The following is a 26,970-nucleotide window of genomic DNA, read 5'->3' on the forward strand; positions in this document are numbered from 1 at the left end:
TGAGAAATAGGGGTGTGAAAGTAGTTGAGAGGCGGAAGAGAGAGTTATATGTAGAAAGAAAGAGAGAGGTGAAAAGATTTGTAAGAGAGAGTAAGAAGAGAGTGGATGAGGAATTTGGAAGGAATTTGAGTGTAAAGTGGAGGGACTGTAAGAAAAGGGTCTGGAAAGAGGTGAAGAGAGTAAGACAGGGTGGAAGTGAGGTTAGCAGGGGAGTGAAAGATAAAAATGGTAGATTACTAGTGGAGAAGGGAGAAAGAGTGAGCAGATGGAGAGAACACTTTAAGGAATTGTTGAACATACAGGATGGAAGTAATGTGAGTATAAGTGGGTGGGGAATGGCTGGGAGAAGGAGGGAGGTGAGAAGACAGGAAGAAATCAGTAGGATAGAAGTTGTGGAAGCAATGAGGAAAGTTAAATTGGGGAAAGCCCCAGGAATTGATGGAGTGTGTGGTGAAATGCTGAAGCATGGGGGAAAGATAGTAGTAGAATGGATGTGGAAGATGTGCAGATTGGCCTGGGAGGAAGGTAGAGTCCTGGAGGGTTGGAAGTCAGGTATAATTATTCCCTTGTACAAAGGAAAAGGGGAAAAAGAAGTGTGTGGTAATCATAGGGGCATTTGTCTTCTTAGTATAATAGGAAAAGTGTATGGTAGGATACTTATTGACAGAGTTAGAGAAAGAACAGAGGAATTAGTTGGAGAAGAACAGGGAGGCTTTAGGAAGGGAAGAGGTTGTGTAGATCAGATATTCATTCTTAAATCTTTAGTGGAAAAGTTTCTAGAGAAGGGAAAGAAGTTGTATGCGGCTTTCATGGATTTGGAGAAAGCATATGACAGGGTGGATAGACAAGGATTGTGGAAAGTATTAAGAATATATGGAGTAGATGGAAAGTTGTTGAATGCTGTGAAGAGTATGTATGATGGTGCGAAGGCTGCAGTGCGTGTGGATGGTGAACTAAGTGAATTTTTCTCTTTGTAAGTTGGGTTGAAACAGAGATGTGTCATGTCTCCATGGTTGTTCAATCTGTACATGGATGGGGTAATAAAAGAGGTACAAGGTAGGGTAGTGGATGTTGGAGTGGCCCTGGTGAGAGAGGATAGTGTTTGGAAACTCCCTGTACTGTTGTTTGCAGATGATACTGTGTTGTTGAGTGAAGACGAAGGGGAGCTGCAAGGCATGGTGGATGAGTTTGAGAGAGTGTGTAAGAAACGGAATCTAAAGGTGAATGTAGGGAAGAGTAAAGTGATGGTCTTTGAGAGAGGTGAAGTCAGTGAATGTACAGCGAGGTTGGATGGTGAGGAATTGGAAAATGTGAGTACGTTTAAGTACTTGGGTAGTGTGATGAGTAAGGATGGAGGTTTGGAGGGTGAAGTGCTTGAAAGGGTACAGCAGGGAAGAAAGGTTGCTGGTTCTTTGAAAGCAGTGATAAGAAACAGGGAAGTGAGCATGGAAGTGAAAAAGTTACTTCATGACAGTATTGTGATACCAACTCTAACGTATGGAATTGAAGCTTGGACGTTGTTGGAAGGACACAAGTCAAGAGTGAGAGCAGTGGAAATGAGTTATTTAAGAGGAGCCTGTGGATTCACATGGAGAGACAGGCTGACGAATAAGGATATAAAGGAGCATTGTGGTGTGGATGTGGATGTGGTAGGAAGCGTTATGAGGAACACACTGAGGTAGTTTGGCCATGTGGAGAGGATGGAGGGTGAAAGACTGATGAAAAGAGTGTATGTGAGTGAGGTGGAGGGGGGAAGAGGGAGGGGGAGGCCAAGGATGAGATGGAGGGATGGGGTGGAGAGGTATATGGGAGAGGGGGGTGTGAGTTGGGAGCAGGGCAGCGAAATGGCGGGGGACAGGGCGACTCGGAGGCGATTTGTTTGTGGCCACCCCAAACGGGATTGAGGCGTTTGGCAATAGATAGATAGTCTTTTTCCCTGCATATTCTTGTATATTCATTTCTAGTTCTTTTATATTCTTCCTTTGTTCTATCATTAACTGTCTTTCTTTGTTTTTTTTCATGCCTTATCACTTTCTTTTTTTGCTGTCATACACTTTCTGTTGAACCAGTCATTATTACAGTTCTCTTTCCCACAGGCTTTTGGCACATACTTTTGCACATCTGTGTTATAGAAATCTAAAAAGATATCCCACCTTTTCTGTATCTCTCTTGTGTCCCTGAATTCTCGCTAATCCACTTCAAAAAATTTTCTCAGTCCTTTAAAGTTGTAAAGTCCCAAAGTTGTATAATTCATGCCTGTATAGTTCATTTCTTGTCTCATTTCCTTCTATCATTTGGAACTCTATCAGTACATGATCACTTTTACTGGACATAGATATTTCAGAGATTCAGTTGCTTCACGTTCATTGGTTAGAATTAAATCTAGTCTTGCTGGTGTGTCATGACCTCTAAATCTTGTTTTCTCTTTGACCCACTGGGTCATTACATTGTCCATTGTTATATTTAAGAGTATACTGACCCATGAATCATCACTGCTTCCTGAGTCCCCCTCCTCCCAATTTACCTCTTTACAATTAAAGCCCCCCATCAGGATTATGTTGTTGCTTTCCTCAGTCACTTTCTGTAGGTATCTATCCATGTATGACAACATCTCCTTATATACCTCCTCATTCCATGCCCTTGTCTTGGGGGAGACATATGCTACTGTGATGTCTGCCTTGCCATTCGCTCTGGTTTCTATTACCATGTATATCGTATTGGCCATACCTTCTGCCAGTTCCACACTGTTCACTGCCATCATCACTCCTCCTCCTGTTTTTTCTATTCTATCTCTTCTCCATAGTTTGTATTTCCATTCTCCTACTTGTATTTCTTTATTCTCTCTTAGTTTGGTCTCTATAGAGCACATAATATCTGGCTTATTTACCCTGAAGAAATCATCTGTTTCTAGCCTTGCTGAGATTAGACCATCTACATTTGCTTATGCCACTTTCAGTCATTTTGCATTGTTCTTTATTTTGTCCTTCTCTCACCCTCTCTCCTTTGGTACCACTTCCTCAATATCAGATCCGTAACTCTCCCATAAAACTTTATCTTCTCTTCCTCTGTTCTCTGGTCATTTTTTTTCCTTAGCTTCCTTAACAGGTTCCTTTATGTTAGTTCTCTCTTCCTCATTTGCATCTCTCCTTATCCAGATATTTTTGAATCCCTCCTTATCTGCAAATTTCCAAGTCTTGTTGATTATTTCATTTACCATGACCTGAGATTGAAATTTTGCTTTGAGTGATCTTGCCCTTCCCTCCACATAATTTCCCAGCCTAAACACTTCTTCGATCTCCTCTTGGACTTTGTCATTTCCTTCCAGAACTATTGACACTATTTCCTTTGCACTTCTCAATTCTTCCCTTTCTCTTTCTGACCTCACTGACATCGGTTTATCATTCAAACATGAGATAATCACGTGTGTGTGTGAGTGTGTGTGTGTGTGTGTGTGTGTGTGTACATATGTGTATATGTGCATGGCCATGTGTTCAAGTGTAGAGACCATTTCATGTCTCATAATTTTTTTAATGTTGCTTTATGACCAGTTGTTTTAATGAAAAATCTAGTTGGAAGAAGAAAAAATACACCCATCTCTCAGTATGCAATGGGATTACATCAAGTGAAACCTCAGAACACATACTGATTTATCATATACTGTACTAAGGTCGATATAACTTGGGTTCAATGGGGATACATTGGTAGTCAAGGGCCATATAACCCAAAATTGGGGGGGGGGGGAATCCCCTTTTAGGCTTGCCCTCGGTGCCCTTGTTAGCACCACACTTCCCAGTGGGGGTTGCATCTTTGGCAGACATGATTTCCAAGTCATAAGTTTCAGTATTTCACACAAAATTTCATCACTCAACATAATAATGCACATTGCAGTGTGCATTGTGCACTTGCACCATTATTTGGCAATACTGATGGTTTTTTGGTGGCCTTGTGTGCACTAAATGGAATGAACAGGATGCAATCACGGTGAATATAAACATGAGGCAGCCATCTTGGTTCAGATGTCTGACTTTCAGCTTGCATGGGAGGCAACGTGTATGGATGGGATTGTCATACGCAGGCACTGCACTTACCATGTAACTGAAGTGAATGTTGTCATCATATTTTGTAAAATTGGGTATAACTTTTAGTTCATTGTTCTCTTGATTTATTGGATATAATGAGTGGTAGTGATGAATTAAGAGGCAGGCAGTAAGTGATGTGCATCTGTATGTGTCCATGTGTGTGTGTAGGAGTGGCCAACTGTTAAAGTGTTGCAGTGTTGATTTATGATCACATATTTCATCAGTATCCTACAGAAACATAATGTTTTGTTTTTCTAAGTGAGAGTGAGCATATGCCTACATGGTCTGACAACGGAAATTTGACAGGGATGGCTGCGAATGGGGGGCTGACATCTGGGATTATCCTTCTCATACTGGTTGTTTTTCTGTGTTTGCTGAAGCATGTCAGGAGTCATCTTTCCACACACAACCTGTTTAGAGCATATTGAGTACGCTCAAATTGAGGGTTTTCTCTACTGTGCTGTAGTTACACTCCAGTGGTTGGGTAACCTAATGATGGGTCTTAATTACAGTACTCTACAATTTCTCATAAAGCTGTTATTCATCATGGACACCATGAATCAAGAAACCTGAGTAGAATGACGTAAAAGAACAAGCCCAAGTTGGGATGAATCAGGCCGAATGACTGTACCTGTATATGAATGAACATACAGTAATCCCTTTAAGACCTGGGTGCCTAAGACCTGAACACCCTAAGTCCTGGACATTTTGGGCTTGGGATCTGGGATATCAAAAATGGCCAAAAAACGTCAAAATGCAAAAAAAAAAGCTGTTACATGTTCTTCCCTACTCTAAATTTTCTGCGCAATGACAAACAACTGTGTTTTGGCGTGTAGTTCCAGCGACGTCATACTAGAGCTTCCCTGCATCATCCCCATTTCCCACCTACCTACCGTCGTGACTGCACACTCGTCGCCATGGCTGCCCACATGCTCACTTTTGTAAATAAACAGTGAATAAACTGCAATACCTCGCCACTAGACCACATGGGAATTTACAGTGTTGTGCACTGTTAAGAAATTAGAATTCAGAGTGCAAATGATTAAATGCAGAGTGCAACACTGGCGTGTTGCAACTGACATGGCGCAAGTAAGAACAGAATGTGCAGTGTTAAACAATTATAATTCACAGTGCAACGCAACAATGGATAACTGTACGTGCTTCAGGTGCACCTACACCACTGTCAGAGCCATAGAGGAGGTGGGTTAATCTTTGCAATGGCCACGGACGTGTCGTAAGTACCCTGTACACTGCCAAATATTTTCCTTGCTTCTAATTTCACATTCTCTTGGTTCCTTTTCATTAATTTTATGGTTTCTCTCCCTTACTTGTGTGAATAGGGTCTTAAATAGGTGTGGTGCATGTCCAGTAGGGTTTTTTTTTAGGTGGCTTTCAAAGTTAGGTTGGGCTGGGGTCTTCAAGTACCTGTCCAGGGGCATTTTTCCCAAGTCCTGGACAAGACCAAGTCCCGGACGTTGCTTGGGCTCTATTACTTCGGTTCTTGGAGGGATTACCATAGTTGCTAGCCCGTCATGTGTCTTAGTTTACTTTCATGTACAATTTTCTTATCTCACACTGAAGTAGGTGCATGATTACAGACAGTTTCAAATTTCTGTTAATCACAGAATTTCATAAAGATGTAAAACTATCAGAAACTCATCATCATGGTATAATATCATTCCACACATATGTATCCCCTCTTGCAGAATCACTTAATTGATAATTGTGCACTCCATTTACCAGGAGTACATTGTATATACAGTATTTTGAAACTCATAATTCAGTATCAGTACAGTATTTTCATTAACTTCAGTAGCTGGAGATGGCTTGTTGTGCTAGGAACTCCATTTACCATACACAACCCTCTTCTTCTGATGTCTGGTGTGTAACAAGTGAACTCAGTTGGATGACCACTGTGGATTGCTTATGGGATCCAATATTATGGTTACTGGATTGATACAGGCCTTCCCACTAGCTGACAGTTTAAGTCACAGGAATCCTGTAGCTTACTGGGTGGTACATGGTGCCATTTTGAGACCATTTTAAGAATGCACACACATGTACACTTACAGTACTTGATAAAATGGCAATAGGAAAAAAGTTCTTTTAATTCCATTCCCATATTAATTTTTTCATGGTAACTGCCATTAACTTTATTTTCATGTTGAGTACTGTATTTGGCTTACACACAGCTTTTTTATGTCCATTTAGGTACATAAGTGAAGTCAAAATTTTCTCTCTATATATAATAGCCAGATGCCATTATCTCATTAGAGGTGGCTGTTTGTCTTTGAGTTAGTTGTTTTACAGGGAGGGACACTAACCCTCTGCCAACCCACTTGTTGACACGTAGAGAACACGTATCAGTTGGTTATATGGTTACCACCCAGCACTGTAAATGGTTTCCTGGTTTACAGGAAACCATTAGGTTTGTCACTCAATGTAAAGCCACCTGAAAAGGAAAGAAGAGTAATAAAAAGTGACAGGAAAGATGGGGAAAAATAGGAAGAGAGAAGGGGAGACAGAATAAGAATGATAAAGGTGAAGGAAGAAGTAGGCAGCACTACATCCAGTGAGTGGATGAGGGCCACCACCACCTACCACTAGCAAAAAAGTTTAGGAAAAATATAGGGTTTAGTGAAATATGACAGTCACAGATTAGCTTAGGTATATTTATATACTGTATTTGTCCCTGGTGCCTTGTTATGTTAGAAATGCCAGAGAGTGTTAATGAGATGTTAGTTACATCACAGGTATAATATCATTCCACACATATGTATCCCCTCTTGCAGAATCACTTAATTGATAATTGTGCACTCCATTTACCAGGAGTACATTGTATATATTTTGAAATTCATAATACAGTATCAGCATAGTATTTTCATTACACTTCAGTAGCTGGAGAACTACCACTCCACATGGGTGTACCTCATGATAATCATTACTACTACTACAGCACCATTCAGAAGTCTCTTCATTGTTTTACACCTGATTTATACACAGTATATTACACATGATGATTATCTGATTTGGATTAACGTTTTGTGCAAGCATAGCCACATACAGTACGTATATCCCAAGTTCAACAGGCTGATATGATTCATAAAACCATGTCCATCCTGGTGATTAATTACTATTTCATGATTATGTCGCACTACATCACAAAGATATCTATCACACTGTCATTTGTAGAATATATATATCTTCAAGACATTGTAGTACTACATGCACTGTTTGTATGTACACTTGTGTCCCCTTAGCTTCTCTGTATGTATGCTTGTCCCATCCTTCTGTAAGTGGAGTGTTTACATGTTTTACTTTTTAAATGTGTTACTTCATTTACAAGTTTTGCATTATGTGATCTATATTTTAAATATCAAGTATAATATGTTCACTTGATTTTGAAGCACTTTTTTTTTTTTTTTTTTTTTTTTTTTTTTTTTTAATATGTCCGACACTGGGCATAGGTTTCACAGCCTGCTCTCAAGGCCCAGTAGTCCTCCTACATCCCATACACCTCTCTACATGTTTTATATGCTGATAACTTCTTATGAATTACTGAATTTCTTGATGGGAGATCCTATTACAGGTAGTTGTATAGGCTTGTGTTATATTTATTAACAATTCTGATATTTTAAGCTAAAAGAGTAAAGGTAGTAGAATAACATAACAAAAGCTATTCACTGATTGAGAAAAGAACATCCTAATTTAACAGATTCCAAGTGTTTTTTTTTTTTTTTTTTTTTTTTTTTTTTTTTTTAATACAGAATGTATGCGGTAGAAAACAGTCAACAATCAATTTATTCCTGAACACAGACATAGTCACCTCAGGAGATATAACTGGACATCAAGTGATTCGATATGTATGGGAGACTGGTGACTTACAACTCTTAAGCTGGGAGGTGTTCTGGCATTCCTACGACCCCAGGCAACCATTTCAGTGGTCTGATGGTAGCGTAACCTGGCTTCATAACTTATGGAAGCATAAGTGTGGTTAGTGCAGAATAGTCTTGAGGAATACTGTATATACTAAGGATTTGTTAATTTACATGTACAGTACAGTATTGTGTAGTAGGATATTTAACTTTAGGAGCATCCTGTACTTTTGAGAAGTTTTGTTTTGTTAAATATTGGCCATTTACTTTCAAAAACACCAAAGGCAATATTTTGTTACACAAAACCCTGATGGCTATTCTGCATCCTACCATATGATCATCACTCCCTTCCACTTTCCACCACAGATTACTGTACAGAGTCATTTGCTGTGAGCTGATCGCTACGTAATCATAATCTGATCTGTTTACTAACCCCATGCAACATCAGTGAAATTATATATGTTTCATAAAGTAAGTTTCTCCCAGGTTTTGTGTTAAGTTTGGTCAGAACATAAAGTAAATTTATGGAATATGTTTTTAATTATAGTCAGACTGAGTTTTCTCTCAGACTCTTGAATACATATACATACCATATAGCTCAAACTGGGATGATACTCATCGTTTACTGATGTGCACTTTGAAAATTGATGAGATATAACATGAACTGAAAGGAATGTTGTGTTTGAATGCATAGCTGCTATATGCAGTACTGTAATGCCGTACAAAAAATGCAGTTGTAATGATAATTACATACAGGCAGTAATGATGTGCATGAACTAATGGCAAACTGTTATTTGTACAAGTCATGTCGCATTTAATAGACTGAACCTAGTTTTCATTCACTGTATAAGTATGGCATGTTGTGAGCATATGGAATCCAGTTGTTAATATTTTTTTTATTATGAATATAATTTTCTCTTCATTCAGTTTTGTTTTACTTGTTTCCAGATCTACTGCTCTGTCTTCTGAATATAATTATCTTCAGCTTAATATGTCCTTCCAAACCACTGTACATTATGTCCAAATACTGTGTTGTTTTAGGATGTGTAGAAGTCTTAATAGTTTTATTTGTATGTACCTTACAAAATTCGTGTTACATTTCGATTCATGTTTGTCCGTTGTACTGTATAATGTGTACTTATGTTCTGTTTCCAGCACTAGTGTCAACTTCACCACCAGATACTGAACATGCTGATGGGTCTTTTGCTATACTCTACTGAATACCTCAAAGCAGTCTGTGTCTTATATGCTGTAATGTACTAACATTGTTTGTGATGTGTTCATTCACATATAAATTTCATCTTCTGCAGAACTGTACAGTATCCTTATCTTTAGCATCACACATGTAGGGTATGCAGCATTATATGACCGTGCAGTTGAAGTTATTTTATCCACCGTTAAAGAATAATGGTGTTCCAATACAGTAAATAAAAAAAAATTTTGTTTTGCCAAAGATACATTATTCGTGTGTTAGGTGGTTTAGAAGCCTTAGGAAAAAGGCAGGATCCTTTTGCATTGCCATTATTCACAAAGATTGTCAAGTGAGAAATTTGCCTTGACATGATGAGAGTTGAGAAAGTGTTATAGCATCAAATTGTCCTGAAAGTTTTGAATTCTCACTGTATTAAGTACTGGGACAGCAGCAGAAATAGATGCTCTCTCTTTCTTTCTCTCTCTCTCTCTCTCTCTCACACACACACACACACACAGTGAAGAGGCAGATAGCGCCATACTTAAGGAACTAAGTAGATTCATTTATATTTGTACCGTATAGACTAATGGTGGATTAACTAGTTTCTCCACCATTGTTTTGCATTGAATAAGATGAAGTTGTGTTTCAGAATATCAATGTGTGTCAGTCTTAATTCAGCATTGCATTATATATGAATACTGATAAATGATTTTCCCTCAAATAATAATTTAAATAATTTTCCTTTAACCCCTTGCATCTGAGTGACACCTCTTTTTAGTTTATTCTTGCTTATACCAGACAAGTTTATTCAACATACGAGACCTCTCATACAGAAGGAGCTTAGTAAAGGAAAGGCTTGTTTCACTGGAGGGGTTTATTAAGGCTGTAACTAATTCCTCCCACTGAAAAAGTTTCTCTGAGACTACATAAAATTATCGAAAGATAGCAAGAATAAAATAAAAACTGTATCCCCAAGATCAGTGGGTTAACAAGGAAGAAGTACTGTAATTGTGCATAACATAATTTTCCCTTCTTTCACACCTTGACAGCCATTCGATCTGGTGACTACTACATGTTTGAAGACTATGGAGACTATGAAGGTCTAGCACCGTTGGAAGTCCCAGAGGAACCTCCAGATTCTTCCACTCAGGGGCTCACTGTTTCGGAGGTGAGAGAGGAGAAATGAGGAGAAACAAATGGAAGGAAAGTGGGAGAAGGTAAAGGAGGGAGGGAGGAGAAGGTGAAGAAGAGAGGGAAGAGAAGTTGGAGGAGGGAAGGAAGGAGAAAATGAAGAAGAGAAGGGAGGAAAAGGTGAAGGAGGAAGGGAAGGAGTAATTGAAGGAGAGAAGGGAGGGGAAGATGAAGGAGAGAAGGGAGGAGAAATTTAAATGAGGGAGGAGAAATTGAAAGATAGAGTGAGGAGAAGCTGGAGAAGCGAGGGAGGAGAAAGGGAAGAGAAGTTAAAGGAGGGAGGAAGGAGTTGTAGAAGAAGAGTGTGAGAAGTTGAAGGAGAGAGGGGAAGTAGTTGAATGAGAAAGTGAGGAGAAGTAGAGAGAGGAAGAGAAGTAAGATGATGATAAATGGTAAAAAGGAGACTGTGGGAGGACAACAACTATGTAGGAAGGCTAGAGAGAAGATTGCAGGAGGAAAGTGCAGATGAGCCCTCTCATGGATGATGAAACTCTAGTATTCTGTTTCACCTATCACTAAATTATTCAACTGAGACTTAGTCAGAGGAGCCTGTGTGTTGATTATCTTACCATTAACCCTTTCATTGGTGGAAAAACTCTGGTATTTAATTCTGTCCAAAGCCATATAATTTTAAGACAGGTGAGAGTAAGGCATTGGAACCTTGAGTTAATTACAGGATGGTAAGGAAAAGGTGGAATAGAAGAATGGGAAGGTTACATAGACATTAGGGTACTGAAAAGAGGTGGAATTATTAGGAAGGGTGAAGGGAAGGAGTATGAAGGAAAAAAATTAAGGATGAAATGGAAAAAGGTCAGTTAGTGGGAGCATGAGTAATGTAGTGAAGGATAATGGGTGAGGGGAAAAAATTATTCTGTTTCAGCTAACGCCAAACCATTTTATTAAACTGAGTGTCATTTTTTTTTTTTTTTAATGCTAGGAAGAAGGAACAAAGGTCAGAAATCTGCAAGATTGTTCCCTGCGGAAAAAAATAAAAATAATGGAGAACCAGATTCAAGATCTGTTCATGTCAAGTTGCCTGGACACATTGAATTTAAAAGACTGGAGGTCAGAGGCAGTAGGAAATACAGACAGAGGAAGACAGTTCCAGAGTTGACTTGTTGCATACCTGAAGGATTGGGAGAAACAGTTAATTCTTGCATTAGAAAGTTGGACAGAAAAGGGATGTGAATTTGGTGCAAGGCGGGTTCTGCACACACACTGTAGTGGTGGAGGGATGCAAGGAGACAGAGCAGAGGAGTAGTGACCACTGAAGTAGTGATAGAAAAGAGATAAAGATGCATGCAATCAGACAGTTTGGAGGAGGAGTGACCACATAAGTAGAGATAGAAGAGATAAAGTGCGACAATGCAGAGAAGAGAGAGATTGATGGGAGCCAGTATGAGGAGAGTTAATGAGACGAAAAGCCTTTGACTCCACCCTGTTGAAAAGAGCTGTATGTGGGGAACCTCCCCACACATGAGAGTTGTACTTTACACAGGGGCAAATTAAACCCCTTTATAAAGTCAACAACTGAGCAGAGATAAAGAAGGCATGGAGTCTCACACCTTATCTCTTGGAAACAGAGTTTACAAGAGAGGTAATATGATCTTTCCAAGATAAATCCTGAGGGAATGAACCCCAAGTATATTCAGAGAGGATGCAGGATAGAGTTGGATGTTATTAAAAACTAGGGGACACTCCTGCAAAAGATTTTGACAGGTCAAAAGATGTAAGAACTGAGTTTTTTTGCACAGTAAAAGCAAGATTGCTTCTACCCCAGCCAGAGATATGAGCTGAGCCAGGCATTAAGTTGCCATAGCCTCATCCCTTGTTTGTTGAAGTAACTGCTGAAATGGACGTTACAAGAAGCGAATGGAATGGTGAAGGGTGGAGCCATCAGCATATGAATGGACAGTGTTAGATGTACAACTTTGGTCACTAATGAATAGAAGGAAAATAATTGGTGATTGAACAGAACCCAGAGGAACACCAGTATTGAAACCTCTAGGAGGAGAATGGTGGCAGTCTACAACAGCAGCAGTAGAATGACCAGAAAGGGAGCTAGAGATGAAGGCACAGATAGAAGGATAGAAACCGTAAGAGGTTAGTTTGGAAATTAAAGGTTAATGCCAGACATGATTGAAAGCCCTGTAGATATCAAGTGCAATGGCAAAGCTTTTGATGAAGTCCAAAAAGGAGGAAAGCCAGGAATCTGAAAAGAAAATGAAAAGACTGCCCATGGAGCGCCTCTGGTGGAACCCATACTGGCAATTGGAAGGAAGGTTCAGATAGGAAAGGTACCTTAATTTTTTTTTTTTTAAGAGCAGATTCAAAAGCTTTAGAAAAACAGATGTTAAAACAATTAATTGATAGAGGGCTGGGTCACAGTTATCATTAACCATCTCATGGTCAGGAGAATGCTGATGCTCTGTTAAAGCCAGTGCCTGATGATTTCATTCAGCCAAGAGTCCGGAGAATGTTAACTGATTTAAAAAAAAAAATAATGGAAACAGACAAAGAATTCAAAAAGTGGGAGCTGAAAGTCCTAAAATATAAAGAGGAAAGAGTTGAAAGATGGGAATATTGAGAAATTATGGAAGACAAGAATGAAGGGAGCAAGGTAAGGGATATATAGTACACTATTACCACTCTCAGGATGAAAGAGCATAACAGTAGTGTTTCAACCATGATAAGGTTAATCGAGATGGTATTAACTCATGCAGGCCTCATTGATTCATTGAACTGAATAAAATTGTCTGGTTAACTGAAATTGAATGCTAAAGATGAGAGGTGGTAGGTGGTGACAATCATCATTCACTCACTTGATGAAGTGCTGCCAGCTTCATATTTCCCCCTTTTCATTCTATCTCTGTGTCTGCCCTGCTTGTTGCGTACTTCTCCCTGTCCTTGCTGTCATTTTTTATTACTCTTTTTTTTTTTCCACATCAGGTGGCTTTACACTGAGGGACAAGCCTAATGGTTTCGTGTAACTTGACAAACCATTTACAGTGCTGGGTGGTAACCTTTTAACCAAATTATGGGGTGAACTGGGGCTTGCTATGGTGCCCCTACTGGCTGGATGGAAAGATGCAAATGCATCATCCACCCAGGAACCAGACTTCCACACTTTTTTTCTGTGCCTCGTCATGGTGAGGTACTGTCAGTCACAAAACATCAGTTCACTGCATGGGATGGCCCTGTTGGGAATGGTTGTTTGCCCGCATTTGATGAGTCTGCTCAGCCAGACATGCTGAGGATGATCAGCAACAACCACCACCACCCACATAAACCAGCAAGGTGAGGAAGCTGTTTAAGTGAGTGAACTGCAGGGTCATATCAGGCAAAGAGGCTGGAGACTACTGTGTATCTCATCACATGTTGTAGAAGGGGATACTGTTAGCTCTAGTGTGGCCAATGAACACTCTAATGGAGCTAGAGAATGAGATGCATTTAGTTTTTCAGCTTTTTTGAGAAACTCTATCAAAATGACTTGTTTCAGTTGTTTTGACTTGTTTCAAAATCTTTTCTTATATTAGGTACACAGACACCAGCTCTTGATTGATAAGAAATTCATTTTGCTGCATGCAAGGCAATATTTATTGGTACCCTCTCATACTCAGTGTCATTCTTTACCATCATTTTTGTTCCTTTCATCCCGTTGTCTAAACATTGATAGGATCTTTTGATCAGTAAGATGGGCAACCACTGGGGCATCATTGCTGCACTTCAAGCACGCAACCATATTTTAATCATTCACTTAATGGTCCATATCAGAACTCACACCCTTAGCATAATATAACAACTCAGCTGCTTGAGTTTTTTCATTAGGGATATGAAAGCCCTTGAATTCATCATTGCTTTCATCATCCTGATTAAGAATGTTAGAAGCAGCCATTAATTTTGCCAGACATTTTTTAGGGTGGACAGTCTCACTACCATCCACAAATGTCTGAGTAAACACTGTACATGCAGAAACTCCTGAAATCTTCTGGTGAAGCTGCTGTAGTGTCTGAATTTACATGGCAGCTCATCACCCCATGTTTTAAAAAATACTTCAAACTCCAAATTATTCCCTAATCCATAGGCTGAATAAGGAAAGTAAAATTTGGAGGAAAAAATATTGCAAAGACATTTCCCTATGGATGTGCAGAGAAGTTGTCTAAAAGCAAGATAATTCTGAAGTTGTGTAGAAGTCAGATGCTACAATATTAGTTATGTGCATTCACTGTAAAGTGATTGTTAATTTTATCTATCTTTAAGCAGATGCCTCGATCCTGTAAGACAGGGGTGGGGAACATCCAGCCTCCGGGCCGTATAAGGCCCTCAAGACCTTTTGATCAGGCTCACGAGGCAATTCATAAATGCAGTTTCATAAACTCATGAACGAATATATATATATTATATATATATATATATATATATATATATATATATATATATATATATATATATATATATATATATATATATTTATATATATATATATATATATATATATTTATATATATATATATATATATATATATATATATATATATATATATATATATATATATATATATATATGTATATTCATATGTACTGAGCTACAGTTGATTTTAAGTTGATAATTTTGTATGGCCCACGAATGATTTTAAAAACATCTTAATGTCCCTTAATAGGAGAAAGGTTCCCCACCCCTGTTGTAAGAGATGGTCACTAACAAATTGCCTCCATGTCACCCTGTTCCCTACCATTTTACTGTCCTCCTTGCAGCTTACACCCCCTTCTTTCATATACCTCTCTACAGTACATCATCCCTCCATCTCATCCTTGGTCTCCCCCTTGCTCTCCCCTCTTCCACCTCACTCACTTATGCTCTCCTAGTTAGTGTACATGTATCACTCTCCATCCTCCGCAACTGACCAAACCACCTCAGTGTATTTCTCATAATGCATTCACATCCACATCATTTGTTTCACTCAGCATAAAACTTTTTGCCATGTTGCTTTTTAATGCCAAACATGTATATGGCAGTGCTTCCAGTGTCATAACTTCAGAATTTTGTCACATTGCATTTTGTTGTATATGGCAATACTTCCAATGCCATAACTCTCTCAGACCACTTGCAGCCACTCCTGCATCCAGTTTCTGCAGTTTTTCTGCTTTCTGCATCATCATTAATGTTACTTTTTTTTTTTTTTTTTTTTTTACCACTGCATTCATTTTGAAATCTTAATTAAAGTGAGATGTGAATACAGTAATGTATTAATCATGAAACAAAGAGATGGTTGACTGCACAATCCTAAAATCCTGAGCTTGGTAGTGTGGTTACACAGTGCTCAGTAAGCATTGGGTCCAATTTCAGAGACTTACATTGACAGTAATTTGAATCTGAAGGTTAAATTTGGATGTTAAAATTGGAACTACTTATTTCAAGCATTATGTGATTCAATTTGAATCTGAAGGTTAACTTTGGAAGTTAAAATTGGAACTACTGTACTTATTTTAAGCATTATGTGATTCAAACTTTATATGTAAATGAACTTCAAAATTTTCAATTTTTCAAGGTTGCACTGTACTCCAGTAGCCACTTTGCCTCACACAATACTGTGTAAGCCATAAAAAAACAGCATATTTCAGGCCACTTGTGTCAAAAGCAGAATTCCACATAAAAATAGCTTATATAGTGGACCCTTTCTATTCCGGATCTACTGGGGGAAGCATGATCTGATACAGTTGATAATCCGGTAAGTCTGATGGCTCACCCCCACCCCACCTGAAGAGGGATTTCAAGCAACAGGTGGAAAATAAATGAGTAAAATAGCATATTCCAGTAATAAAAATTATAACCCTGTACCTATTTATAACTTGGCCCATAATTTCACACCCTTAGCATAGCACTTCTTCATGACTAGCACAGTATTACTCTAGTCTTGTATAACAACTGAGCAGTCATGAGGGGGAGAGGGCCAGGTTGAGATAAAAAAGGTAGGAAACTCATGTATTGTACACTATGTGTATTGGTGGTAGGTGGTGATGACCATCATCTGCTTGCTTGAGGTAGTGCTATGTACTTCTTCCTTCACCTTTATCATGCTCTTTCTGTGTCTTCCCTCCTCTCTTCCTAGTTCTCTCATCTTTCCTGTCACTTTTCATTACTCTTCTTTCCCTGTCAGGCAGCTTTGCATTGAGTGACAACCCTAATGACAAGTCACGAAACCATTTATAGCACTGGGTGGTAACCATATAACCAACCCATACTTGTTCCTTATGTATCAGCAAGTGGGTTGGTGGAGGGTTAATACCCCTCCCTGTAAAACATCTAACTCAGAGACGAATGCCTGCCTCTTAACAGATTGCAGCATCTGGCTATAGATAGATTGATAGAACTGTATAGGTTGATGTGGACTGGGCACACCCCCAGTCTCCTTATATGTTACAGACTACATTAACTGTCATTCATTGTCACAGTTGGCAAAGATGGTTTCTGGTGGCTCTGGTTTCACCTGTGGTACATGTATAAGCCTTCCCATTTTTTCCAGTATGACATACTGGCTTTTAGCTTGTTTCATCTAGCCCTAGTAAATCTCTGAATCTCCTCGTGCCATTTTGCTCTCCATCTGCCTCTTCCTTCCAATCCATCTCTGGATTGCTATTCTATTATTCTGGTTATCCATTTGTTATCTGTCCAGTGATGTACGTGATTTGCCACCTGGAGCAGTGGTGTTTTCTCTGTGGGTCTACCCTCCAGAGGCTGTTGAAGCAGAGGTGGAGGACAGCATGGGGACCAAACCATCACACACACCCCCGGCCCCTCATGGGGCCGGAGAACCTGGGAATGGCTTTGGTCGCCTGGGCAGGTACCTCATCTCTCAACACAACACACGCAACAACACTGTTGTTTCTACAACGAGAAATGACTCCCCAGTGGTCATTTCTCGAAGACTGCTTCTAGCCGGTGACATTGAGAGCAATCCAGGACCCATCAACAAATACACATGTCAAAACCTATCACGTCGAGCCGACAGACAAAGGGTTCAGTTCAGTGCAGTTCCTGCAAGAACTGGACCCATTACACCTGCACAACACTTGCATCCAGAAAATATTACACAAACACCTGGACCTGCTCCTTATGCTCCTTCTCCCTTCCCACAAAGCCCCCACCATCCCCTCTCCTACTTCCTCCACACCTCCTCAGCCTAATCCACCACTCCTTCCCATGCCATCCAATCCCCCCAGCCCCTGCCATTCCACCCCAGTCTAATTCACCCTAACCCTTATCTCCATCACAACCCTCTCCTACCCCTTCTCCTCCACCCACTCCCCCACCTCCTCCTCCACCCACTCCCCCACCTCCTCCCCATGCTGTGGCACCTAACACGCATCGTACATACAACATAAACATTCTCCAGATAAACATAGATGGCATAAATGCCAAAAAAGAAGAACTCACACAGTTCATCAAACAGTAGAACATACACATTGCCATCTTACAAGAAACTAAGCTACACAGAACACAAAAAACACCTACATTCCATAATTTCACCACCGTTGGACAAGACCAGGCCGACAGCGGTGACAGTGGATTCAACACCCTGGTACTCCAATCCATCAACTTTTCAGATACTAGTGCAAAGTCACTTCTCCCCCCACATGACACCACAACAAATCTATCTATCTGTCTGTCTATTGCCAGACACCTTAATCCCATAAGGGGTGGCCACAAACAAATCGCCTCCATGTTGCCCTGTCCTCTGCCATTTCACTGCCCTGCTCCCAGCTAACACTCCCTCTCTCATATACATCTCCACTCCATCCCTCCATCTCATCCTTGGCCTCCCTCCCCTTCTCCCCCCTTCCACCTCACTCACATACACACTCTTCTCGTCAGTCTCTCACTCTCCATCCACTCCATATGGCCAAACTACCTTAGTGTGTTTCTCGACACTTCCTGTCACATCCACATCCACTCGACAATGCTCCTTCACTTCCTTATTGTCAGTCTGTCTCGCCATGTGACTCCATGTGCTCCTCTCAAATAACTCGTTTCCACTTCTCCCATTCTTGACTTCTGTCCCTCCAGCAAGGTCCAACCTTCACTTCCGTATGTTAGAGTTGGTATCACAATACTGTTTCTTATCACTGCTTTCAAGGAATCAGCAACCTTTCTTCCTTGTTGTACCCTTTCAAGTACTTCACCCTCTAATATTCCATCCTTACTCATCACACTACCAAAGTACTTAAATGCATTCACATTTTCCATTTCCTTCTCATCCAGCCTCACTCTACATTCATTGACTTCACTTCTCTCAGAGACCATAACTTTACTCTTCCCTTCAGTCTCCTTTAGATTCTTTTTCTTACACGCTTTCCCAAACTCATCCACCAAGCCTTGCAGCTCCCCTTCGTCATCACTTAACAACACAGTATCATCTGCAAACTACAGTACAGTACAGGGAGTTTCCAAGCATTGCCCTCTCTCATTAGGGCCACTTCAACATCCACTGCCTTCTTCATATTTCTTTTATAACTCCATCCATATACAGATTGAACAACCATGAAGACATGACACATCCTTGTTTCAATCCAACTTTCAAATAGAAAAATTCACTCTGTTCACCATTCACATGCATTGCAGCTTTAGCACCCTCATACATATTCTTCATGGCATTCAACAACTTCCCATCTACTCCATATATTCTTAATTCTTTCCACAATCCTTGTCTATCCACCCTGTCGTATGCTTTCTCCAAATCCATGAAGGTCGAATACAACTTCTTTCCCTTCTCTAGAAACTTTTCTACTAAAGATCTAAGAATGAATATCTGATCAACACAACCTCTTCCCTTCCTGTTCTTTTCCAGCTAATTCCTCTGTTATTTCCCTAACTCTGTCAGTAAGTGTCCTACCATATACTTTTCCTATTGCACTAAAAAGACAAATTCCCGTATGATTACCACATACTTCTTTTTCCCCTTTTTCTTTGTAAAGGGGAATAATTATACCTGACTTTTAGTCCTCAGGGACTCTACCTTCCTCCCAGGCCAATCTGCACAGCTTCCTCATCCATTCTACTACTATCTCTCCCCCATGCTTCAGCATTTTGCCACACACTCCATCAATTCCTGGGGCTTTCCCCATTTTAACTTAATTCATTGCTTCCACAACTTCCATCCTATTGATTTCCTCCTCTCTTCTTACAACTCTTCTTCTCCCAGCCATTCCCCAGACACTTTTACACGCATTACTTCCATTCTCTGTGTTCAACAATTCTTTAAAGTGCTCTTTCCATCTGCTCACTTTTTCTCCCTTCTCCACTAGTAATCTACCATTTTATCTTTCACTCCCCAGGTAACTTCATTGGCACCTTGTCTAACTCTCTTTACCTTTTTCCAGAACATTTTCTTACATTCCCTCCACTTACACTCAAATTCCTTCCAAATTCCTCATCCACTCTCTTTTTACTCTCTCTTACTAATCCTTTCACCTCTCTCGTCCTCACTGCATATAACTCTCTCTTCTGTCTCTCAACTTCATCCACGCCCCCGTTTCTCATCCAATCACTATATGCTTTATTCTTTTGTGCCACAGCCTGTCTCACCTCTTCATTCCACCATGCTGTTCCCTGCACCCCCTTTCGTCTTCTCTTCACCCCACACACCATCTCACAAGCTGCACAAATTTCTTCTGTGAATATCTTGCACACACCTTCCATGTCCCTCATCTGCTCCAGTCCATATTTACTCAGTTCCACCTCCATCCTCTCGTAACCTTTCCACCCTCCTTGTATGAGCTACTTCCTCCTCTTCTTCCCATCTTCTATTTCTCCATTTCATTTGGACATTGATTCTGACTGCCACCAAGTGATGGTCAGAAAGTCCACTTCACCAACCTCTATATACTCTTGTATCCATTACACACCTTCTCATCCCGTCATCCACACATTACATAATCAGTCATTGCCTTCCGTCCATTCAGTTCACTTTCCGCCCTTCTCATCACTCGCTACGTATACCTATGGATCATTTTGTGCCTGAGGAGGGTATTGGCTATTACCAACCCCCTCCCAGCACAAGTGTCCACTAAGGCACTGCCCTTCTCGTCCGTCTCAGCAGGCACACCCCACTCACCAACTACTTCACATTCCCTACTTTTCCATTCATATCTCCAATCAAAAACACTCTTTCATTCCTTTCAAACTTTTCCATGCACACTTTCACATTTGTCCAGAACTCTTTTCTCACTCTGCTTGCACGATCTTGAGTTGGCGCATTCACGCACACAGCCACCCACATTTGTAGCCCAACTTTCAATCTTACCCACACAATCCTCGAGCGAACTGATCCATATTCTCTTATATTCTCCTTCCAGCTGTTACTCTCAGTGATACACACTCCTTCTTTTGTCCTCTCATTCTCATCTACTGCGCATATACCCCATCCATACTCCCATTCTCTCACACTCTCACCTCGCCATTTAGTTTCAGTTAGTCCACATACACCCACTTTTGCACCCTCAAGCATCTGGACAATCTTTCTTTCACTTCATGATTTGCACCCCTTACATTCCATGTAGCAAATCGTACCATGTCTTTTTTTTCGGTCCTCAGTCATCACCTTTTGGTCAGTCCTGGTCCGAGGCTTCTTGTTCTTATTGTTAGTTGTATTCCGGGGAGGGGCACTAACTCTCCGCCAACCCACTCGTTGTCACGTAGGGAACACGTGTTGGTTGGTTATAAGGTTACCACCCAGCATTGTAAATGCTTTCCTGGTTTACCTGTATACAGTCAATTAAAATACGCACTGATAGCAAATCACACATAACGATCGCCAATACATACATTCCCCCCCAGTCGTCCCCCACAGTACCACACAGTTACTCTCCTCAAATACACCACATCACTAACATACCCATCATCATCCTGGGTGGTCATTTCAATACCAAGGCATTGGCCTGGCATGTCAACAACCCTAACACAGACAGAGGGCTGGTACTACAATCCCAAACAGATAATCTTTTCATACACAATAATCTCCATCAATGTACCCATATCTCACACTAAGCCCTCTTCCTCCCATCATCCCCAGACATCACCTTTTGCTCACCAAACCTCACCCCCACAACATCCTAGAGAGTGGTCAAAACCCTTGGCTCTGACCACCTCCCAGTCACTACCAAAACCAGAATTACCTCAGCTGGCCACAGACACATATACATTAATTATAAGAGAGCCAACTGGGAGGCCTTCACAACTGAAACAGAACAACGCTTTGAAAGATTAAACACTACATCCATCACAAACATCAACACCGCTGTGCACACTTACAGTACAATTATTCAAAATGCAGATAAAAAACACATCCCTCGTGGCACCAGAAAGAGACACAACCCCAACTTCTCACCAGAAATTCAAGGCCTCATCAGTCAATGTGGCACATTATGACACTCCCCAACACCCCATACACAAGACACTGTACAACAAATACAAGAACTCAACACTCAGATGTACAATAAAATATCAGAACAGCAAACATTAAACTGGAAAAATTATCTCCGAACACTTGATCACAAAACAAACACCAGTAAACTCTACAAGAAACTAAACAGCATCACACTCTCCAGCAGCAACACTACACAATCACATGTTGCCATCACAACAACAGACACCATACCCTCAAACAAACAACAAGCAGACACTCTCATCAATCACTCTTCACGTGTCAGCCATCTAAACTCCCGTCATGATGACCGACGTGTCATCCGATGCAAGAGACAGTTCCCCACAGACCCAGACTATGCACCATTCACTTACAACCAGACAAAGCACATCATTAGCAGCCTTAAGCCCTCATCTCCCTGTGGACCAGACAACATAAGCAACAAACAGCTTAAACACCTTGGACTACAAGGCATACAAGCACTCACCAGCATATCAAACTACAGTTACTCACACAGCATAATACCCAACATCTGTTAGCATGGCACTATCATTACTGTCCCCAAACCCAACAAAGACCCCACATTACCTTCCTCACACTGCCCCATCACACTCCTCTGCACCCCCTCCAAAATCACTGAACAACTTGTATTATAACTAGTTACACCTCATATCTCCCTAGCCCCATCACAACCTGGTTTAAGGCTGTTACACCCCACAAACACTCTTCTTACAGACCTTACACAGAGAGTTTTTGATGGCATCAATTCAGCTAGGCCAGTACACAGAACACTCCTAGTCACACTAGATATCAGCAAAGCTTTTGATGCCAATCCCTACCACAACCTCACAAACAAAATATTCAACACAAAGATGTACAATAACACAAAAAAATGGCTGGCAAACTATTTAGCAGGCAGATATGCATGTGTAACATTTGCCGGTCAGTCATCGAACATCAGAAACTTCATAAATGGTGTTCACCAAGAATCTCATTTTGTCCTCTACTCTCTTTAACCTATACATGCACAACATACCCACACCTCATACACCACATAGCTTCCTATGCAGACGACATAACACATGTACACACCAAAACACGAACACAGCCACACACATCCTTCAAACTTACCTCAGCACACTACACAAATGGTTCACCACAAACAGGCTCAAAATAGCCCCAGCCAAATCTACAGTGACCTCTCTCACAAATTGGACAACAGAACACGGTCAGCTTCCACACCACACCATAAATAACACTCCCCTACCACACATACACACACCCAAAATCCTTGGTGTAACATACAATACATCAGTGTCATTTAAACAACACATCACAAACATTAAAGGTAACTTAACACAAAGATTCAATGCGTCAGTTTCACTTGCCCATACAACATTTGGACACAACAAAGAAACCACCACCACAGTAGTAGATTGTAGCACCAGTCAAGCAGGGCAGTACTCCCAAGGTGGATGGAAAACTGATGACAGGGAGAGCTGGAGCTCCCTTTTCATCAGCCCACGGGACTGGTTCCTGACCATCCCCCTTTGCTGAACTTTTTCAGTGTCTCAGTAACACAGAGAGTAGGCCAGCATGCCCACCAGTACAAGTTTCACCACCTGTCAACACCAAACTACATGCACACTACACACTACACTTCCTTTTCAAAATTAAAAAGAATTATGGCACACAATGACCATGCCTCGGTGTCCCCAGGGGGGAGGGGGACCATAAATACCCCCACCATCTGCCCCTCTCCCTGTGACGACACATTAAGCTGCCTGGAACCACTGTCTGACTCACTTCTTCTTCATTTCTGCAACATTCACTGCCTTTCCTCTAGCTTTCTCTCTGTTGAACTTGAACACCACTTCTCCTCCTCTAAACCTCACCTCCTCTTCTTAACTGTGACTCAGCTGTCTGAGGCAACTGACCGCAAACCCTTTTTAGTATCTTCCTACTTTCTCTGTACTCATTTCAAAGCCAGAGGTGGCTGTTGTGTATATGTACGCGATGACTTATCTTGCTCTCGTGTTCCTGAACTTGATTCTTCTGAATTCTCTTCTCTCTGGCCTCGGCTCTCCTGTCATTCTGTGACTAAATATGTTGTGCTGTTTACTTATCCCCTAATTCTGCTGACTCTTAAAAATTCTTTGACTGTCTTACTTCTATGATGGAACACATTTTATCCATTTCTCATTTCTCTGAAATCTCCATTCTAGAAGATTTCATTGTTCACCACCACCTTTGGCTCTGCTCTCCTTTCACTGATCCACCTGGTGAACAAGCCTGCATCTTTTCTATCCTTAATGACCTAGAACAGCTTGTACAGCACCCTACCCATATCCCTGACTGCCTTGAAGAGAGCTCCAACATACTTGACCTCTTTCTTACAACTAATCCTCCTGCTTACACTGTTAATCTTTTCTCTATGTTGGGCTCCTCTGATGACAACCTTGTACCTTAACTTGTCCTGTCGCTCCAGTTCGGCCTGTGGACCCTCCAAAGAAACGTCGACTGTGGCACTTTGGAGTTGCAGATTGGGAGGCCCTCAGGCAGTACATCTTTGATTTTCTATGGAATGAATATTGCTTCCATGACTGGGAGCCATCTGGGTGTCCCTTGCGAATTATGGAGGTTATTGTTTCGGGCATGGAAGCATATATTCCTCTCTCATGAAGAGAGAAACCTGTACTTTACACAGGAAAAATCATCCAATATAATACCACTATGCTGGGAATTGAACCCGGGACTCTCAGGTGAGATGTGAGATAACTTTTACTTGGTCATGGTGTAGTGGTAGCTGCCTGGCTCTCACTTGAGAGTCCCGGGTTGGATTCCTGGCATACAGTAATGGTAATATATTGGATGGATTCCTTTCTCATATCCTTTGACTAATGCAAGAAAGCCATGGTTTAATGACGCTTGTTCTAATGCTGTCCGCAGCAAGGTGAGGGCCTATAAAAGGTACCAGAGCCAACCCACCCTTGAATCACATCTCTTTTATGTTTCTGCCCGGAATTGTGCTAAGTCTGTTCTTCGCTCTGCTAAAAATAATTTTATGCGTACTGAATGCTCTCAGCTCTTCAACTTGAATTCTTCCTACTTCTTCTGGCGCCTTGCCAAAAACCTTTCTAACAACTTTACCTCATCATCCATCCCTCCTCCTTTCTACTGTGATGGCTCTGTAGCTATTTCTTCTACTGATAAAGCAGATCTCTTCGCTCAGACTTTCTCCTCCAATACCACCTTAGATGATTCGATGCTGTTCTTCCATCACTTCCCCCCTCTGACTTCCTCATAGCTGACATTAAAATTTCTTCAGCTAATGTATTTTTTGCCATCACTGGCCTCAACACTAACAAGGCATATGGGCTTTATGGAGTCCCTCCTGTTGTCTTCAAGAACTATGCTTCTGTGCTTACACTCTGCCTAGGTAAACTCTCTTGCCTTTGTCTTTCAACTTATTCCTTTCCTTCTTGCTGGAAGTTTGCTTTCATTCAGCCAGTCCCAAAGAAGGGTGACCATTCCCAAACCTCTAACTATCGTCCAATTGCTTTAACATCCTGTGTCTCAAAAGTTTTTGAGTCTGTTCATAACAGAAAAATTTTAAAGCATCTTTCCTATCACAACCTTTCTGACTATCAGTATGGGTTCCGTCAGGGACAGTGCACTAGCGATCTTCTTACCTACCTTTCAGACTCCTGGTCATCCTTCTTTCAGGACTTTGGTGAAAGCTTTGCCATTACACTTGACATCTCAAAGGCTTTTGATCGTGTCTGGCATAAATCTTTAATTTCCAAACTGCCCTCTTACGATTTCTATCCTTCTGTCTGTGCCTTCATCTCTAGCTTCCTTTCTGGTCGTTTTATAGCCGCTGTTGTAGACAGCCATCATTCTTCTCCTAGATCTATCAACAATGGTGTTTCACAGGGCTCTGTTGTATCACCAACTCTTCCTTTTATTCATCAGTTACCTTCTAAGCTGTACATCTAATCCTATCCAATTGTACGCTGATGATCCCCCCTTCACCTTTCTATTCAGTTCCTGCAGTGTCTATCTCAGCAGTTACTTCAGCAAACAAGGAATGAGGCTATGGCACACCTAATACCTAATATCTGACTTCGCTCGTATTTCTGACTGGGATAAAAATAATCTTGTTTTAAATGCATCAAAGACAGTTTTTACATGTATTAACATGACAAAATCTTGCACAGGAGCACCCACTAATGTTTAATTATATCCAGCTCAATCCTGCGTCATCCTTGAACATGCTTGGGGTTTCATTCACTCGGGACTTATCTTGGAAAGACCATATTACATTTCTTGTAAAATCTGCTTCCAGGAGATTAGGTGAGCTAAGCTGACTCCATACCTTCTTTACCCCTGCACAGTTGTTGACTTTATACACAGGTTTTATTCACCTCTCTGTAGAATACAACTCTCATGTGTGGGGAGGCTTCCCACATAGAGCTCTTCTCAATAAGGTGGAATCAAAGGCTTTTTGTCTCATTAACTCTCCTCCTCTTACTGGCTCCCTTCAACCTCTGTCTCTTCGCCACACTGTTGCATCTTTATCTTTTCTATTACTTCTTCAATGGTCACTGCTTCTCTGAACTGTCTGCTTGTATCACTCCACCTCTATGACAGGCACTTAGCACTCGTCTAGCAACAAACTCTCATCCCTATTCTGTCTAACTCTCTAATGCAGTAGTTAACCATTACTCCCAGTCCTTCATTTATGCAACAGGTCAACTCTGGAAGTGTCTCTCTCTGTCTGTATTTCCTGCTTCCTATGGTCATCAGTCTTTCAAATGCAGTGTGTCCAGGCATCTCTAAATGAACGGATCTTGAATTTGGCTCTCCTTTGTATTGTTTTTGTTTTTTCTTTGAAGGAACTGTTTGCAGGCTCCTAGCCTTTGGTTCCTTGTTCCTCGTATTAAGCTATATAGATAGATAGATAGATATACTGTACAATATATGTATACTGTATAATATATATATATATATATATATATATATATATATATATATATACAGTATTTATATATTTATATATATATATATATATATATATATTTATATATTTATATAGTATATATATATATATATATATATATATATATATATATATATATATATATATATATATATATATATATATACTGTATATATAAGTAATCCCTCTAATATCTGAACATCCCCACAAA

General features: G+C 40.6%; 1 protein-coding gene across 1 annotated transcript in view; it reads left to right on the forward strand.

The window, feature by feature from the left end:
• Positions 1-26,970, forward strand: part of Piezo (piezo type mechanosensitive ion channel component) — a 1,050,432-nt gene that overhangs the window by 597,155 nt on the left and 426,307 nt on the right. Inside the window, exon 29 of the mRNA XM_080275143.1 lies at positions 10,196-10,314. Coding sequence (XP_080131269.1) covers positions 10,196-10,314 — 119 coding nt within the window. The remainder of the gene's footprint in view (positions 1-10,195; positions 10,315-26,970) is intronic.

This window comes from Coenobita brevimanus, chromosome 60 (assembly GCF_032717465.1).
Source record: "Coenobita brevimanus isolate Jiangsu-jjx chromosome 60, ASM3271746v2, whole genome shotgun sequence".
Lineage (NCBI taxonomy): Eukaryota > Metazoa > Arthropoda > Malacostraca > Decapoda > Coenobitidae > Coenobita > Coenobita brevimanus.